The following is a 17,500-nucleotide window of genomic DNA, read 5'->3' as shown; positions in this document are numbered from 1 at the left end:
TTTACAAAATGGAGTGGGTGTTGAAGTGTGCTATATTGCACCAAATTGCATCTGAGGCCACCTGGAAATGCAAAAAATTCCAAAGGAAAGGGGAACACCCCCTCCCCTTAGACCCCTCCCCCTTGCCAGCCATCAGTCTTCAGCCCCCCCCCCCACTCAAAAGTACCTTCCTACGCCACTGTTTCAGCCCCTTCTTCAGCAACTGTGAGAAGAACCTTTGATGTAATTAAATTTCTTGCCATGAATGAAATGGCATTTCGGGGAAATAACGAAACTGGGGGATTTGCAAAAGCCGGAAAATTTCTTACTCGGGGGAAACTTTTGTTGTTCACAGCAGAAAGTACGGCAAATGCAATAATTGACGTGATTGAAAAGGCAGGACTGTAACCTGAAAAGATTATTAGCCAATCATATGAAGGAGCTAGTGTCATGTCAGGAAGATTGGGTAATTATATTCAATTTATTATATAAAAAATGATAAAATGCCAACGAAATTCCAGGATTTTCAAAAGAGAAGGGGCTGAAGACCAGTATTTATATCCAGTGGCGTAGCTAGACTTTTTTCCAGAGGGGCGAAATTCTCAAAATTTTCGACTTTTCACCGCGATTTTCCGAAATTTCTTCGAACTTTCTTCCAGAGGGAGCAAGACATTCATAATTTATGATTTTTTCTTCGAATTTTCAAGAAAAATGGGCCAAATTTGGTAAATTTTACCACCGCTTTAAAAAAAAAATCCTTCAGGTGGTGGGGGGGGGGGATTCCCCAGCCCCCTTTCCTACGCCACTGCTTATATCATAATTTATATCGAAAGAAACTAAGTATGCATCGGACCTTTTAAAATTGTGTATTACTCTCATTTAAATATGAAATCGTAGGTCCTACAGAAATGTTTCATGAAGCACTCACTCACACTGGGTCAAGCCAAAACAAAAAACAAAAACAAAAAAACAAATAGTGATTTGCTTCTTTAATGCTGAATCCGACTGTCAGTTGCTTAAGAATGCATATTCTAAATGCATCTCATATGCATGCATTGCATGTCGTTTATTTCTATATATACGCATTTTTTTCCGAGATAAAAATTTACTTTAGGAAGTGTCAACGATTAATTTTTGGCCAGGCTTGTGACTGTACAATAAAAAGTACAGTAGGCCTAGTACAATATTCTCAACCATTTTCCATGCAATGATGTTTGGTGATATAAGTACAAGAGCAATCGTTGCATGTGTATCTGTAACTGCATGATATTATATGCGACTCGTTCTCGAACACAATAATGCGTTATAGGCCTATTTATTTTCTCATAAACATTATTTGTGCCCCCCTTGATACTATGGTGCCCCTCCGTGTAAAAAATCCTGGCTACTGGCCTGCCCTCTATTCATGGACCTCTTCCCATGTCCCTCCCTTCATGTCACTCTCTTGAGTCTCTTCATGTCACATTCTATACTAGGAAATCATGATTTTCTATAGGGTAGTCCCCTATACTTACTTACATACACGTTTGTCGCCCTATGCAATTAGTGTGGGATCTATTTCGCGAAATCGGTAAACCGGGGACAAATCAAAGTCTTCGACAAATATTCGTCTATTTTGATAACCAAGCACCCTACTGTATGTGGGTCATTTTGTTTTCATACATAATCTCTCAGGACTTAGCTACACTGTAAAAAATTTCTCTGTATATTTACAAAAGAAAAGCTGTCAATTAGTTTCCATCTGTTTTTTCATCAGTGTACAACAGCAACTGTAAATGCACAACTACGGTTTGTGTAGAAACAGATTCATTTCTATTTATTCAGGTAGAATTTTATGTGGCAACATGGAAAAAGTGATGTAACATTCAAAATACTTTTTGTATATTGGTCGAACTTTTTTCGTTTCTAGACAGAATGTTTCCGTTAATTTACCAAATAACAGTTTGTATACACGGTAAAAAGTTGTGGTTGAAAGTAAAAATTATGTATTCAAATGAAGCTGCTATATATGGGTAAAGTAATTTGTGATCCTTGGCGAATCCTATGTGGAGAGGAATTTGTTGTACATGAAAGAGATTTAGATGAAAAAATAAACGTTATACCAAGAGGAACACATTGAGAGAGTCAAATTTACCAAACACACATATCTTTATTTACCAACATGCAATCTTGACAGGTGTTTTAGACTTTTAGGATAACATCATATACAGCAAATGTGGAATTAGCACTGCAAACAACAATGTAACAATATATTACACTAACATGGACAGTTTAGATATCATTCCAAAACAGGGATAAAGTGTGAATTTGTCTACCAGTGCATTGAAAAACAGTGATATTATCATACTACTACTAAGCTATCTCAGCACATTAATCTGGACTTTCCTGATGATATTAGACTTCCAAAGGTAAAATACTATTTAAGCAAGATTGATAAATGCTGAATAGCAGGGGGTTAATTTACCCTATGAACCTACCAAGGATACTGCTGTCCATTGTAATTAGCGCTCTTACAAAGAGATAGTGTATAGAATGAAAGAGCAACGACTAAAAAATACTACTCTATGACATACTAAAGAAATAAGAAACAAAACAATAACATGAACCTGGAAACCACTTAAGTTGCATTGAAACTGAACCTGAAACAAAAAGCTATTAACAGTGTGAAACTCAAATACTATTTATATGCTTAGAGTACTTAAAAGGATTTCTTCTAGTAAAAATACTTTGTTTCGAATGAGTACAGTTGCTACTCTTGGAAATAAGCTTTACTGCTATCAGACCAACTCCCAAATCAATAGAAAGAAAAAAAGAAAACAGTTAGATTGATGGTCAATGTCAAAGTGATGAAACTTCCATTGAAATGCTCAGGCACACTGGGATATTTTTTTGGTAAAATGAACCCTTTCCAATATATAGAACAATCAGAAAATCTACTTGACAGTGCTCAAATTTGGATATTTTTATATAGTTACATCCAACTTGTACTGAAAAAGCTATGAGGTTGTTCTGTACAGAATCATATTTTGTATTTAAGAAAATACAATGTTTGGTTAAAATACTTCTGAAGCAAGCAGATTACCTTACTGTTTATTAAGTATTTTAAAAGTCAACTTTAAGTTACATTGTAACATGAATCTGTAAAATTTAGTGATTTATAGCAGAATAGTTCACAGAGTCAGTGCTTTTGAAATGGAGGTATCATTAAACAAAAAACAAAAAGTATACGGCATTAAACAAAACAAAATTAAATGCAGTTAAACCAAGTAGCTTTTGGCCACATTCACTGCATATCTCACTCTCTACTTTCCTTCATCCGCTCACAAAGAGAAGTTACTTTCGGATTTATACACCATCTGTAAGATTTCTTTGCCCTAGACCCTCTCCCTGGATCAATCTCGAACAGTATTCTGTAGGGAATAATTTGAAAAAAGTTTCATTAGTCCAATCTATCCTTGTTTACCAAAAACATTCTAGTGCTTAAAAACTAAATTTATTTAATTTTGGTAAAAGTATCCCCAAAATTAGTAAAACTTCACATAAAATTTATATATTAATATATATATATATATATATATATATATATATATATATATTAATATATATATATATATATATATATATATAATATATATATATATATATATAAGTATATATATATATATATATATATATATTTATATATATATTAATATATATATATATATATATATATATATATATATATATATATATATATATATGTATATAAGTAAAAGTTTTTATCCGTTTTATTATGTATAAACTGTTGTAATTTGCATGCCGTGACAGGTGCACTAGTAGTTTAATGAAAACATTTAATGTTGCACAACATTTGTTGGCATTGACACTGACATAAAGCTATTACTGAACAAACTGAACATGACTTTGCAGTTCTTCTTGCAGGATCTCAACAAGATGGAGGAACTGTAGTTTGAATGCACCTCCTTTGTTAATCTGTTAAGAAACTAGGTTTAAACTGTACCTCTGTATGTATTCCATGGTTGCTTGAACCTCTGTGGGATAGCATATGTTGAACACATAATAGCTCATGAACAACATCTTCAACGCAGCAGTAATGGATGTAGGATACAGCAGAGGTTCCCGATCAACTGTTATTGCCATTCTGTTTCTAAGAAATGGATTGCAACCTGTTACATAAAAACAAAAGCATTTTTTATTAATATCTTCAGTGGCGTAGGAAGGTACTTTTGAGTGGGGGGGGGCTGAAGACTGATGGCCGGCCTGGGGGAGGGGTCTAAGGGGAGGGGGTGTCCCCCTCCCCTTTGCAATTACTTTGCATTTCAAGGTGGCCTCAGATGCAATTTGGTGCAATATAGCACACTTCAACCCACCCACTCGATTTTGTATATAATTTTGCATTTTCACCTGACCATAGATGCAATTTGGTGCTCCAAATGAGATTTTTTTCTCATTTGGAAATGAAAAAGGGGTTTTCTGACTTGCGAAGCGGGGGGGGGCGGAATGATACTTCCGCCCCTCCATATTTTTCACTGGGGGGGCTGGCGCCCCCAGCCCCCCGGTTCCTATGCCCTTGAATATCTTAAAGTATAAAGATCCATGGATTATAATTTTAAAAGCAATTTCTTTCAGAAATTATGCAAGAGTAGCCTGCAAGTGAAACTCTTGCACTCTGGATGAATCCAGAGGTCACCGTGACGCACTTTCCCACGAAGAAAAGTGAAACCCGATGATCTAGTGCATAGATATGTGAGACCAATCATAGTCTTATTATAGTCTGAATAACTTACAAAAATTCTGTTGCACTTTCTTCATGACACGTAAATTGAAAATTTGGTTGATTTTGATGAAGCGGGTAGTGACACATCTTTCTAGCTGCAGTATCAGAGTGAACACCACATGAACAAGTAACCATCTGCAAGAGAGTAAAACATATGGAAACCTTTCGGAAATGGGTCAGGCTCTCCAACAATACATTACAAATCCGGTGCCCCTGACTATTCCATCTCAGGTTTAGCCGAAGCCTATCCTATGAAAGGAAAACAAACAAACACTTTTGGTTACATATATATTGACAGACGACAAATCTTATCAGTTAATACTGTAAGTAGGTTACAGTTTAGCATAATTCATAACACCCACAATCAACACATTCATGCTAAGATCGGGTTAGTATAGCATACAACAGTGCATACATCAACTGTTCATGATACTTAAAGTAGGCTAGGGGCAAATAGCAGCTCAGGCACAGTTCTGGATGGGTAGGGGGGGGGAGGAGGGCTAGGAGGTAGACTTTGCCTGTAATTTTTTTCTAGCTCGCAATACTCACATTTTCCCTTTACAAAGAAATGTCCTTCAGGAATTTTTTGTATAGTTAACTTCCACATAAGCTCTCTCCCACTCAAACATACCTATAAATACTAAATTTCGAGTTCAAACATCTTTGGTTCTTGTGATATCGTGTTTATACGCCAAGGCATCAAATGACAGGCACATAGTACACACAGGGTTTCCCCATTGCATGCAGTAGCATCCTTCAGACTTGAACAAGGAATAACAAGTGGTTTTACCGACCAATAATTAGTTTTCAAAATTCAGCAAGAAAAACAAAACAAGTTGTATTAGTAAAATTCTGATTTATCACTGGAAAAACGTGATTTATCAGACAAAGAAACCTATTTTATTGATCGATGATCTATTTTAGTGATAGACCAGAGTTTGTTAACCATAAACCTAGCCTAGATTGTTCATTTCTGAATTTTACCATTTGGCGTGCCATAGGGGACTGCACGACTCCCCCAAGATTCAGGACAGGGACTGCACGACTCCCCCAAGATTTAGTGTAAGCCGATCGGGGGGCTTCAAACTAAACAGTAAAAGTGATATCAAGAAGTTTCCTAAGAGAATCTATGTTATATAGTAAAGCAGGTGCGTATCCAGGGGGGGGCGTTGGGGGCGCGCGCCCCCCGGGTAAGAAAAAGAGGAGAGAAAAAAAGAGAAGAAAAAAGGAAAAAAGAGGAGGAGGAGAGGAAGGAAGGGAAAAGAAAAAGAAGAAAGAGAGAAAAAGGAGAAAAGGAGGGAGTAAAAGAAAAACGCGAAGACACCGGGGAGAGAAAGAGGAACAGTGACATCATTACAGCGCTGAAGGGTAGCCAGTGACGGATCAATGATTTCGTAAAAGTGTGACTCACCCTACCCCTTACACCGACAACTCCATTTTTTGACGTTTCCATTTTCCTCTCTCACTAATGATCTATATATGGTCTATCATAACGCGTGTGTAGAATTGTGCTATAAAACCAACTGTGGCTGGTCTCGAACTCGACCGTGTCGTCGGGGAACATGACGCATTTTGGGATGGGGGCGACCGCCCGCCCCCCCCCCATTCAGCATTTTTTTTAAATGATATCGCTAAGTAATTTCAAAATAGAAAGTGCTTAGAGGCAACTTACAAGGCCTGGGAAGTGTCATTTCCAGCGATCTGCGAGACATTTTCGGCCAAAATTTGCTTGTACGCTTCGCGCTAACAAATGGTCCTGGGTAGTGCCATTTCCAGCGATCTGGGAGGCATTTTCGGCCAAAATTTTCTTGTACGCTTCGCGCCAACCTATGGTGGCGCTACGCTTAGATAATTTGCCTACAGGCTTCGCCCCTCCCTTGGCAAATTCCTCGCTACGCGCCTGTTCGAATTTGTAACGCAAACAGCAGATATCACATCATATCAGTGAGCATGAAAATGGCGTTCCAGGATGAAATGCCTCAAAACTGTCCGACTAACCTGAAAAAATAACCAAAAATTTTCGCGCGCGAAGCGCGCGTTCAACGTGTCCATGTCAATATCATATAAGCAAGCATCGGTTATAACATCGCATGCCATCATGTACCGTACGGTCCGTTCAAATTGCATAATATACCGCGGGATGCCAATGTAAACAACGACATGTCTCATGTAGATGTATAAAAAGCATGGAGGTCCAATTATGTCAAAACTCTCTTTTACATTAGTAATGGCGAATTAGGGGCTGCACCCCCGCCGCGCAGTGGCGGAGCGTCCATACGGTCGGGGGGTGGATGCCCCCCCCCTGACGGACTCAAATGGACTGCTGGCGCCTTTTTCAGCTCTTTACCACTTTTTACTTTTTCTAGATTATTGACTTTTTTATTGCGCTCTCATCTACTTATTGACATTTCTCACATTTTCTTGGTGTCATTTGGCGATGACACCTTATTCTTCGTTTATCTGCAAATTAGCCCGGCCCGGAAAGGGTCATTTCTGACGATCTAGGGAGTATCTTTATTCAAAAATTTTCTCAACGCTACGCGACAACCAGTGGTGGCGCTCCGCTTAGATAGTGTCGAAAGCGCTCCTACAGACCATTCTCGCCACTCCTGACCAATACCCCTAGCTCCGCCACTGCCGCCGCGCCTCCTACGCCTATGTGTGTAGTGTTCGGTTGAAGGAAATATCTGCTATTTTTTCATTTCCTTCAACCAAGTTTTATAATAGCCGTTATAACAGGTTTTAATGTTTGTACACCAATAAATTAACTGTGTCTGAAGTTTCGAAAATTTCTGACCAACATTCTGCATCACACTTCCCTCTACTCGTGCAATTTTGACCGGTCTGTTAGGGGTTGAAGGAAGTTTTTCTATATTGGTTGTCCATAGATGAAATTTTGTACAACATTATAGGTATGTTTTCAAGTGAGTTTATTCACGAGAAATGTGAATTTTCAAATTCTGAACAAATATGGGGCTTAAAACCTTGAAAAGTGGGGCTGACGGGTATTGTGGGCCGCGACGTTGAATCACCTACAAAAGCAAAGACCCACAGGAGATGCCATCAGGTCGAACATATGCCGGGTTGACAAACTTCAAAAAGGTTATGGATGGAAAAAAAACTATTACGAAATACCTGGTTCTCAGGCAAAAAGTGTACATCTGGTTGGTCATTTCAAGCCCGAGAAGTGCCGTTTCCGGTGATCTGGGGGGGTTTCAAAACAAGAAATTTTCTTGTACGCTGCGCGCCAACCGATGGTGGCGCTCCGCTTAGATAGTAATTCGCGCCCCCCGGGTTTGAAAATCCTGGATACGCGCCTGTATTTTGGAGACCTGTGTCTAGGCTGCGTTATATCATAGCCAATAGAAACGATACCGCGAAAGAATGAATGTAAGCTTAGGTTTGGTATGACTGTCAAAACAGCTACGACGATATGCTAGAAGTAAGCGATCGTATATGCTCGCCTAACAAAGAACTGCCATAGCATCTTGTGCTAGTATGAACACAATGGACCGACAGAGAGCTGTGCTGTCGGCCTAGCCTACTTGCTTTGCCGCTTATTTCAAAACAAACAAACCAACAAACGAACGAACGTTTAATAAATGCTTACATAAAAAGTAACAGTTTCATATGACTCAATTCACTATAGTTGCACTCCTGTAAGATTAAAAAGGACTGAAAGCTTTGAAATCATAACTTACCGTAATTACAGCGGTTTCGGACCTTCGGTGCGCGCGCCCAGCGTCATTCAACTGTAAGTAGTGTACAAAGGTCATCTACAACTTTGCGACACAGTTGTTAACTTTACTACTTTGGAAAAACTCGTTGATTGCGTAAGACTAAACGTATATGCTACTTTCTATCATTCCAACAGCATGTAAAATACGGTTCTCGTTTTATGATGCAAGATTTGGTGTAACGTTTTCGCGATCACTTCGACCGCATAATGAAAACTTGGATCGAGCCTGATGCTTTTGTTCCGACACAGCAGTTGATGTATTGTTATGAAGATTTTGTTCCCATATACAGAAAATGTTGTTACAATACATTTTGTAAATGGACAACAATTTTTTTTAACAACATGATTAATTTTAGTAGATGAACGGTGTAAAGCTGTTATATCACAGACATTTTTTACAGTGTAGATTGACTCTGTGTTGCGGAACGCATCAATTCATTCACTGCATGGCGGAAACGAGTATTTACAGTAGCCTATACCTATTGTACTTTGATGTAGAAGGTTGTCTAATTCTTGGTCAGAGCAGGGAGCTGCTACTGTTAGAGTAGCAGCTCCCTGGTCAGAGCATGGAGGTACAAAATGTAAAAACTGTTTCACCTCCATGGTCAGAGTTGTGTGAAAGCTAACATTATTCAGAGATGCCAAGGTCAGATGTTTTTTAGGCGGGTGAAAATTGTCTGGTGCTGTTGGTTACGTACATCATCTAAGCGGAGCGCCACCATGGGTTGGCGCGAAGCGTACAAGAAAATTTTGGGATCTTACGGCCCCTCAGATGGCCGGAAACATCACTTCCCGGGTCATCTAAGCTGAATCTATACTGTCTCCATATTTGTATTGTGTCTATTTTTTTTCATTCCAGAGGAAAAATTATCTTGAAAAATCTCTGAAATATTGCACTATGTCCTCAATACTTGAGATGGGGGCCAAGGGCTTAGAGGTGGAAAATGACGACGGAGCGCGACCACCGGTTTGGCACTTCAATTATTCACTCCTATCCGATGTCCTCACATAGCCTACCGATAGCCTACGGTATACAGCGGTGATGTGTGCATGTGTACAACAGCTACCGGTAGTTTCTGACAGTAGCGCGCGTACTTCGTTCGGTTGCATTCAATGACTTCGCGGACGCTGTAGCGTTCACGTGTGTCGTAACGGTATTATTTTTCACGTATCGTATAGGTAACGTTGCTTTCAGACGGGCATATTTAGCACGATCGGCTTTGAGTAATTTCCGATCCTGGCGGTTCTGAGATAATTCGCATTTTGGTGTGACGAAATGAATTTCACGCTAGCAATGATACACTTTCACAGGAAAAACTCTGTGGGCCTACAATGCGGGAGATTCTTCAAAAATGCGGGAGTTTTTTGGAAAATGCGGGAGATTCGGACAGGTGGGCGGGTGAGCGGGAGACGACCCGAAAATGCGGGTGACACCCACCCAAAGCGGGTGACTTGGCAGCACTGTGAATGCCTTTAAAACACATTACGTTCTTCGTTAGCTCAAACCGTTCTTTGGAATAAATTGTTATATTAGTCCTTCCCGCACATAATGAACGTGCAGATAGCGAACCATTGCATTTAATTCGCATTGAGATTGGTCATTGATAAAAATCAGTTTACACCTTAAACTTGATTCAACTTCGCCAAGGTACTGCTTTCATCATTCTGTGAAAAGTTAGTGACGATAGCCTTGCTAATATTGGGGTTTGCCTGGCCCACGAGTCACTCGGCAAAATGTCGAGCGTAGTGCATTTTCTATGCTTCAAAGCTACAATTCTACTCGCCAATGCCGAGTTGACTGTATTTGTCAAGGCCTGCTTCTTCTACTCAATGTGGTACACCTACAAGCCGTACATTAAGCAGTCGCCAGGCAATTCCCCCCCCCCCTCCCCTCGGTCCCAAGAGTTTGCGACTGGTTGCCTCTAAAACATCTAACTAGGCGACAGTTAATTTCGTAAACGGCGCCTGGTCATTTCCCCAACGTTACTACATCCGAACCTGAAGTTTGCTTGTGACACTGAATCTCGAAAATCGCGAAATACGACGGAAAACTTTATAACATCGATTCACAATGATATCGTCCATTCCAATAACAACGTTGTTATGTACAAACAGGACGTTTTATTACACAGGCATGTATGCAGCGACGTATGTTGTTAGCGACACACTTAAGTCAATGGAGATTTGGTCGACTTCTGATTCGAATCTACTGATGCCCTTAAGGTATTTTCTAATGCCAACAGCCTCCTTCTATTTTTATGAGGCGTATAACGTACATGTTATATAATATGCTGGTCGAAAGTGGGAGATATACGGTAGATTGTAAAGCAAGGTTTCCAAAATTTGACCTCTGGTGACTCCAAATGACCTTTAACCTTCACGAAAATCAATAAGCTTCTTGTACTTAACGTGTCACTACTTCATACTATATATGATATCGGTCAATGCTTCTCTACTTGAGATATCGTGTTTGCAAGGTTTCCACAATATGACCCTACAGGGACCCCAAATAATCTATGACCTCCACAAAAAAGGAAGAGATCTTGAACTTAACATGCCACAACTACATACTAAATATGATAATGTTCTAAGCTTCCCTTCTTGAGATATTTTGTTAACAAGGTTTTCACAATTTGACCCCTAATGGATGACCTTTGACTTTCTCTAAAAACAATGGGCTTCTTCTACTCAATGTGGTACTCTTACACTCCAAATATGAGATTGTTCCAAGCTTCATTCCTCGAAATATCATGTTTATACACTCAGATATATTTTCTTACACAGTGTCATAATGTTCCCACCTGGAACATTGGGTTGAGAATGTTCAATTCACACACAAAAGAAATGGAGATGGACACCAATAATAGCGTAAACGCTACATCTCTAATTTATTGAAAATCTCTACATAATAATCTGACAAGAGTATAAGAAAATACTGCCTCTCTCCTTCCTAGCTGCAGTCCACCCTCTGCTAAAGTTAATTACTATGGAACGCCAAAAGGACCACGGTGACATGTACCAATACCAACTTGAAGTGTACTACTACTACTACTACGAAGTGTACTACATCTAAAATGTCGCGTACTACTACTAATTCGAAGTGTACTACATCTAAAATGTCACGTACTACTACTAATTCGAAGTGTACTACTACTAATTTGAAGTGTACTTCATCTAAAGTGTCACGTACCACTACTAATTTGACATGTACTACTACTAAATTCATGTGTACTACATCTGAACTGTCACGTACTACTACTGATGTCAATACCACTACCTCTAAAACGGAAGCTGCTACTACTAAATTGGAGCGATGGCGCTATGCTCAATCTGTGTGCCGAAGTATGCAAACTTATCGACAACTAGACTTTGACGCAATTAAACGCGAGAAATACACCTGCAATCCTGCATAAGATATAATCATAACAAAATGAAATGTTCAAAATGTAATAAAAACAGTTTAAGAATTTTGATCAAAGGTGACCATATTTGGATATCTGGCATATTTGGGGCCAATACAGCATACGTATTATATTAACTTAAGCCTATCTTATAGGCCTAATTAAGTAAGGCTAGCCTATTTGCTTTTGACAAATGACAGTGAAGGACTGAAGGTAGGATCTAGCAAATGCCAACATTTTCTCGGTTTATTAGACAAGAAATGTCTTAAAAGATCCCCTGCATGATTTTAGAGCCTACATGGGTACACTGTGCAGTGATGTCGATTGGGTGCCTTGGCCTCAGTATTTGAGAAAGTGGTCAGATGCTGGGGGTACACTTTCGTCCGTCGGATGGGGGCGTTAAATGGCGGTCCCGGGAGCAGGAATGGGAGCGAATTCACACCCCAGCCTCTGAACACTTATCGAAAAGAGAAGGCTTGAAATAAGCCGGTGTTCATCTACGATCTAACACGGATAGGGTCTCAAATAAGCAACTGTAAGGCTTCCTGATCCTTGGGTCTCTAAACTAAACAATCTAAACTAATCTAAACTAAACTAATGTGACGCTTATATATATAAATTGACATTTGTGCCTACAATTTAATTATGCAAGTGTCGTCAAAAAGAGAACTCACTGTCTTGATTTACTGCTCATGTGTATTTCTCGCGTGTAGTCATTGGGTCAAAGTCGTCGATAAGTTTGCGTACTTCGGCACACAGATTGTGCATAGCGCCATCGCTCCAATTTAGTAGTAGTCGCTTCCGTTTTAGATGTAGTACACTTCGAATAAGTAGTAGTACGCGACATTTTAGATGTAGTACACTTCAAATTAGTAGTAGTACGCGACATTTTAGATGTAGTACACTTCGAATTAGTAGTAGTACGCGATATTTTAGATGTAGTACACTTCGAATTAGTAGTAGTACATGTCAAACTAGTAGTGGTACATGTCACTGTGGTCCTTTTGGCGTTCCATACAACTCAGCCAGACTTTTAACTTGAGGGAAGTTGGCATCATTTGTCGGTTCAAGGTGTCAAGGCCTTTCTCCCAACTCAAACCCCTGTGGGCTACCGGTAGGTTTGCAGGATATGCCCACATGTGGACTTAAATAGCATTAGAGGAAGGGGATGGAAGACTAACACGCATCGATGTTTCGGTAATTGTCCACATTGGTGGCTCGGTGCTAATTAGGCCATTTATTGGGTTTCTTGAGGCAGCTGTCATCAGAATCTGGGTTTTTGTGCCAATCGATGACTGATAACATGTATTGGTATGTAAATTTCTTCTTCATATATCTAGCAACACTCTAAAAACAAATGAGTGGATTTCATTCCATTGGAGTGATCACTCGGTGCACTTCAAATTAAGAGTGAAATTTAACTCTATTGGAGTTAACCCTCACTCCTAATATGAGTGAATATAACTCTAGGAGTTAAGATTTACTCCAATGGAGTGGAAATTCACTCTTATACCGGAATGTGCTCAGTGATCACTCCCATGGAGTGAAATTCACCTATGTTTTTATCAGTACAGTACAGTGCATATCATCATAGACGTACGTACGTACTACGTACTTTCGTATATCAGACGCACTCGATACGATACGGTCCTGGAGAAACAATTTACACTCATCATTTTTTAAGGCGATACAGTAGTGAGTAGTGAATAGGCACAGCCGCATGTTTGCAGGAATTTCAGAATTCCCAATATTTTATATCTCTACCAGTAGTGGAAAATCATGTTTCGACAGTTTCGTGGCCATAAAAAAGTTGTGTTGTGGAATATTCAATGACATATCAGGGGCGGATGCTGGATTTGTGACAGGGGGGGGGGTCTGACTGGTGCTGCCGCGCCTGAACGTAAGACTATCTAAGCGGAGCGCCATCATCGGTTGGCGCGGAGCGTACAAGAAAATTTTTGGCTTTACAAACCCGCCAGATGGCCGGAAACGGCACTTCCCGAGTATTCTAAGCTGCATACCTAGCCTGAAAATATGGATCTCATGTCTGCAATTTCTCGATTGATGAGAAAAAAACAATCTATGAAATATGGTATTACATATCAGATGAGTTGAGATGATACAAAAATCATAATGCCTTTAGCCCCCAAGCCCCTCCCGTTCCGTCACCACTGTTCGATGCAGGGCCGGATCCAGGATTCTGGAAGGGTGAGGGGTTTGCTCATGAAAAATTCGTTAGCGCATTTTAGCAGCCTACCGCTCTGTAACCTCACCGCCCAAAAAAAATCGAACACCACCTCAATTTTGAAACTTTTCGGCCTGAAAATTGAGATTGTTAGGCATTTTTGGCACGTGTAGCACGCGTGCACACTATAGTTCATTTGACGGAAAAGACACACCTGGATGACTTGTGAGGATAACCGCTTTTCTGACGTCCTACATGTTTAAAATTGGCGTTTAATTTAATTATTTTTTCTCTCTCTTTTTTTCTCTCTCTCTTTTTTGGCCAAGAGCAGGGGGGGTCCGGACCCCCTGGACCCCCCTGGATCCGTGCCTACCTATATTCATTTGACTCGAGGCAATATATGAATACCTGATACCTCGGCTAAGTGTAAACGGAGCCAATCTTTTGATAGATTGTTGCGCTAGGTGGAAGCACTGAACATATTTTCAGCTGATATCGATATCGCGCAGCACAACAAGGTTCGTGGTGTATGGTCGCAATCGTCGCATCGACCGTTGCCATGCCATGCTAGCTGTGTGACCATTCTCATGATTACTACAGATATTGTATTATTCTTATTCTGCCAGATGCAGACGAGAAAATTGTGTAACTCTATTTCCCAAATTATTGAACAAAAAATATAAGTGAATCGCACTTTTTTTTTACAGCATTTTCTTTTTTACAACATTTTTTTTTACCCCATTCCCAGTGGTGGGGGGGGGGGGCCAGCCGATTTCATCGGGGCCTCGGCCCCCAGGCCCCCCGTAGCTACGCCACTGGTAGTACTGTTCCAAGAAGTAAAACTTACTATCAGCTCTTTGACAGGATTATGATGCACTACTATTAAGCACCATGGAGCAATACTTATTCATCCTCAAGTAAGAGGAGGGATCTTGAATATTTGGTGGTAGCCAGTTAACACTGAAATTATTTCCCTTCATTTTTCACATAAATACCCACCTCTTCAACGTTTGTAGTAAACATCATTTTAGTGCTAAAAGTTAAATCATAATGATGACAATGACAAAGATACAACTTTTCCTGTAGTCACCCATATATAAGCAGTATTTTCATACTCTGCTGAAAATGATAGTTTTTTCAATTAAGAGTAAAAAAACCCAGTACCAAATAAAGAATGAAGAATGAAATGAACCGATATAATCTTCTCGAAATTTGAAAATGGAACAACAGTGAAGTTAGGTGTTACAATAACACTATGGCATGATAAAACAGGTCAGTCTACTGTGCGTGGCTATACACACCTCCATCAGAAACAATAGGGGGACTTGTACTCAATGTTATGAATCCACACACCAAGTATTAGAGGTATCCACGATTTCCATCGTTACATATCATGTGAAAGGTTTTTCAGAGTTTGACCTCTGGTGACCTTTATGAGATTTGACCTCACAAGCAATAGAATTCTTGTACTCAATATGGCAAATCCATATACCATTTATGAAAAGTATCCATGATTTCTACCATTAGAAATCATGTTGTGAAGGTTTTCAGGCCTCGACAAATATTATTAAAAGTACTCGCTATTTGGCGACCGTGACTAAAAAGCTACTCGCCAAATTCCACTCGCCACTAGGCATATGATTGTTGGTCAAGTCTCCAAAGTACAGATATGCAACATCAATACTTTCTATGAACAAAGGTTAGGCAGTTAGGCAGATGCATGGTGCTACGTAATTGCGCATTAGAAAGTCATGTTTCTTTGCAGTACGAAATTAAAACTTTTTCCACTAAACGTAAGTGTTGAACAAAATGATGGTAGTTTCACAAGTTATTGCCAAAAAACACATTTTGACCCATAATTGACCTTTGGTGACCTTGGATCACATCACGGTTATTTTGGAAAACGTGCCCCTACGTTATTCACAACTTGTCCCAATATATCAGCCATGTCAGACTTCGTGACTAGAAGTTTTTGCAAACCTTAGCATAATTTAGCAGTTTTTTTTGCACATAAGCAACCTTGAATAATGGTTTTTATCAAAAATATTCCCCTTGATGATGTGCACTCTGTCCTAAAATTGTTATATGCTCCAATGTACACAAACAATGTTATTGTTAAAAAGGTATCAAAACCAACCTTTGGCCCCTCATAACTTGAGAAATGGGTGTCCGATTGAAGCAGGAGTTGGTTTCCTCTATATAACACACAGAGCTCTATCTTATATCAAAATATCGACAAACTTGTTTTCTTTGCCCCGTATCTCCCAAAATGAGCATATTTTTTTCAAGATTTGACCTTTTGACCTCATAGTAGGATGTAGTTTGACACACTGATTAAAAAAAAGCCACATGACAAGTCTGTAAGACCATCCTAACCACTTGTAAGTTTATTTAAACGAAACGAAACCTTGACCTCTGACAATATAACTTCTCACATGAACGTTGCACAGGGGTCAAACCATGGACAATATTGATCAGAAGGTACCTTTAAGATTTGAATATGGCTACGAAAACTCTAATAATCAAAGACACTAATACAGGTCACTGGAGATCAACCTGAGGTCAATGGTCACCCAGATGCGGGTCGACTAATGGATTACAATAGCGTAACTCCCAACCTTGATGGACATTTGGTTCTCAAGTTATTGCAAAAAATACTAGCTTTTGACCCCTTATTGACCTTTGTTGACCTTGTATCATATAACCGTTATGTTTGGAAACGATCCCTTACCCCATTCACAACTAGTCCCAAAATATCAACCATGTCGGACCCTGTAAGTGGTAGTTGTACAAGTTATTGAGAAAAAAAAAACACATTTTGACCCATAAATGACCTTTGGTGACCTTAAATCACATCACAATTATTTTGGAAAATGCGCTCCTACTTCATTCGAAACTTGTCGTAATATACCAGCCATGTCAGACTTCGTGACTAGAAGTTGTTGCAAAAAATAGCATAAGTTGGCAGTTTTTTTACACATAATCAACCTTGAATGACCTTGGATGACCTAATAGTTTTTATCAAAATGTTCCTCTTCATGACGTGCACTCTGTCCTAAAAATTTACATGCCTAGAATGTACACACAAATTGTTATTGCTAGAAAGGTATCAAAACCAACCTTTGGACCCTCATAACTTGAGAACTGGGTGTCCGATTGCAGCGGGAGTTGGTTTCCTATATATAGCACAAAGGGCTCTATCATATATCAAAATATTGACGAACTTTTTTCTCCTAAAATTAGCATATTTTTATAGATTTGACCTTTGACCTTTTGACATCGCGGTCAGATGTAGTTTGGCACACTGATTCCAAAAACAACGTGACAAGTCTGTATGACCATCCTAATTGTACTAATTTAAAAAAAAAAAAAGAAAGACGTCTGATAACTTCGCACACGAAGGTCGCACAGGGGTC

The 17,500-nt window shown here is 39.4% G+C and overlaps 2 protein-coding genes across 7 annotated transcripts in view; one reads left to right on the top strand and one right to left on the bottom strand.

The window, feature by feature from the left end:
• LOC139959964 (uncharacterized) overlaps positions 1 to 17,500 on the top strand; it is a 51,012-nt gene that overhangs the window by 13,648 nt on the left and 19,864 nt on the right. The window lies entirely within an intron of this gene.
• On the bottom strand, positions 1,660 to 8,928 carry LOC139960526 (uncharacterized). 5 transcript variants are annotated; one of them, XR_011790555.1, is made up of 4 exons: positions 8,461 to 8,928; positions 4,770 to 5,008; positions 3,983 to 4,148; positions 1,660 to 3,389 (listed from the first exon to the last, which is right to left on the bottom strand). XR_011790555.1 is itself a non-coding variant. In XM_071958953.1 (4 exons), the coding sequence occupies exons 1-4, from the start codon at positions 8,505 to 8,507 to the stop codon at positions 3,275 to 3,277; spliced, it is 444 nt and encodes a 147-aa protein (XP_071815054.1). In that variant the 5' UTR covers positions 8,508 to 8,924; the 3' UTR covers positions 1,660 to 3,274. The 5 variants fall into 5 exon arrangements, 1 of the variants encoding a protein (XP_071815054.1); XR_011790554.1 differs by having other exon boundaries at positions 4,770 to 5,003; positions 8,461 to 8,927; XR_011790553.1 differs by having other exon boundaries at positions 4,770 to 4,894; positions 8,461 to 8,922.

This window comes from Apostichopus japonicus, chromosome 19 (genome assembly GCF_037975245.1).
Source record: "Apostichopus japonicus isolate 1M-3 chromosome 19, ASM3797524v1, whole genome shotgun sequence".
In the NCBI taxonomy this organism is placed as follows: Eukaryota; Metazoa; Echinodermata; class Holothuroidea; order Aspidochirotida; family Stichopodidae; genus Apostichopus; species Apostichopus japonicus.
This window is presented reverse-complemented; position numbering and strand designations above follow the sequence as displayed.

Bases quoted from the DNA above. Each gene is read 5' to 3' on its own strand.
- LOC139960526 (XM_071958953.1), bottom strand. From the start codon at position 8,507: ATGACGCTGGGCGCGCGCACCGAAGGTCCGAAACCGCT. The intron at 4,895-8,469 runs GTAATTACGGTA...ACTCTCTTGCAG, and splicing joins ACCGAAGGTCCGAAACCGCT to ATGGTTACTTGTTCATGTGG. The intron at 3,390-3,982 runs GTACAGTTTAAA...TATTCCCTACAG, and splicing joins ACCATGGAATACATACAGAG to AATACTGTTCGAGATTGATC.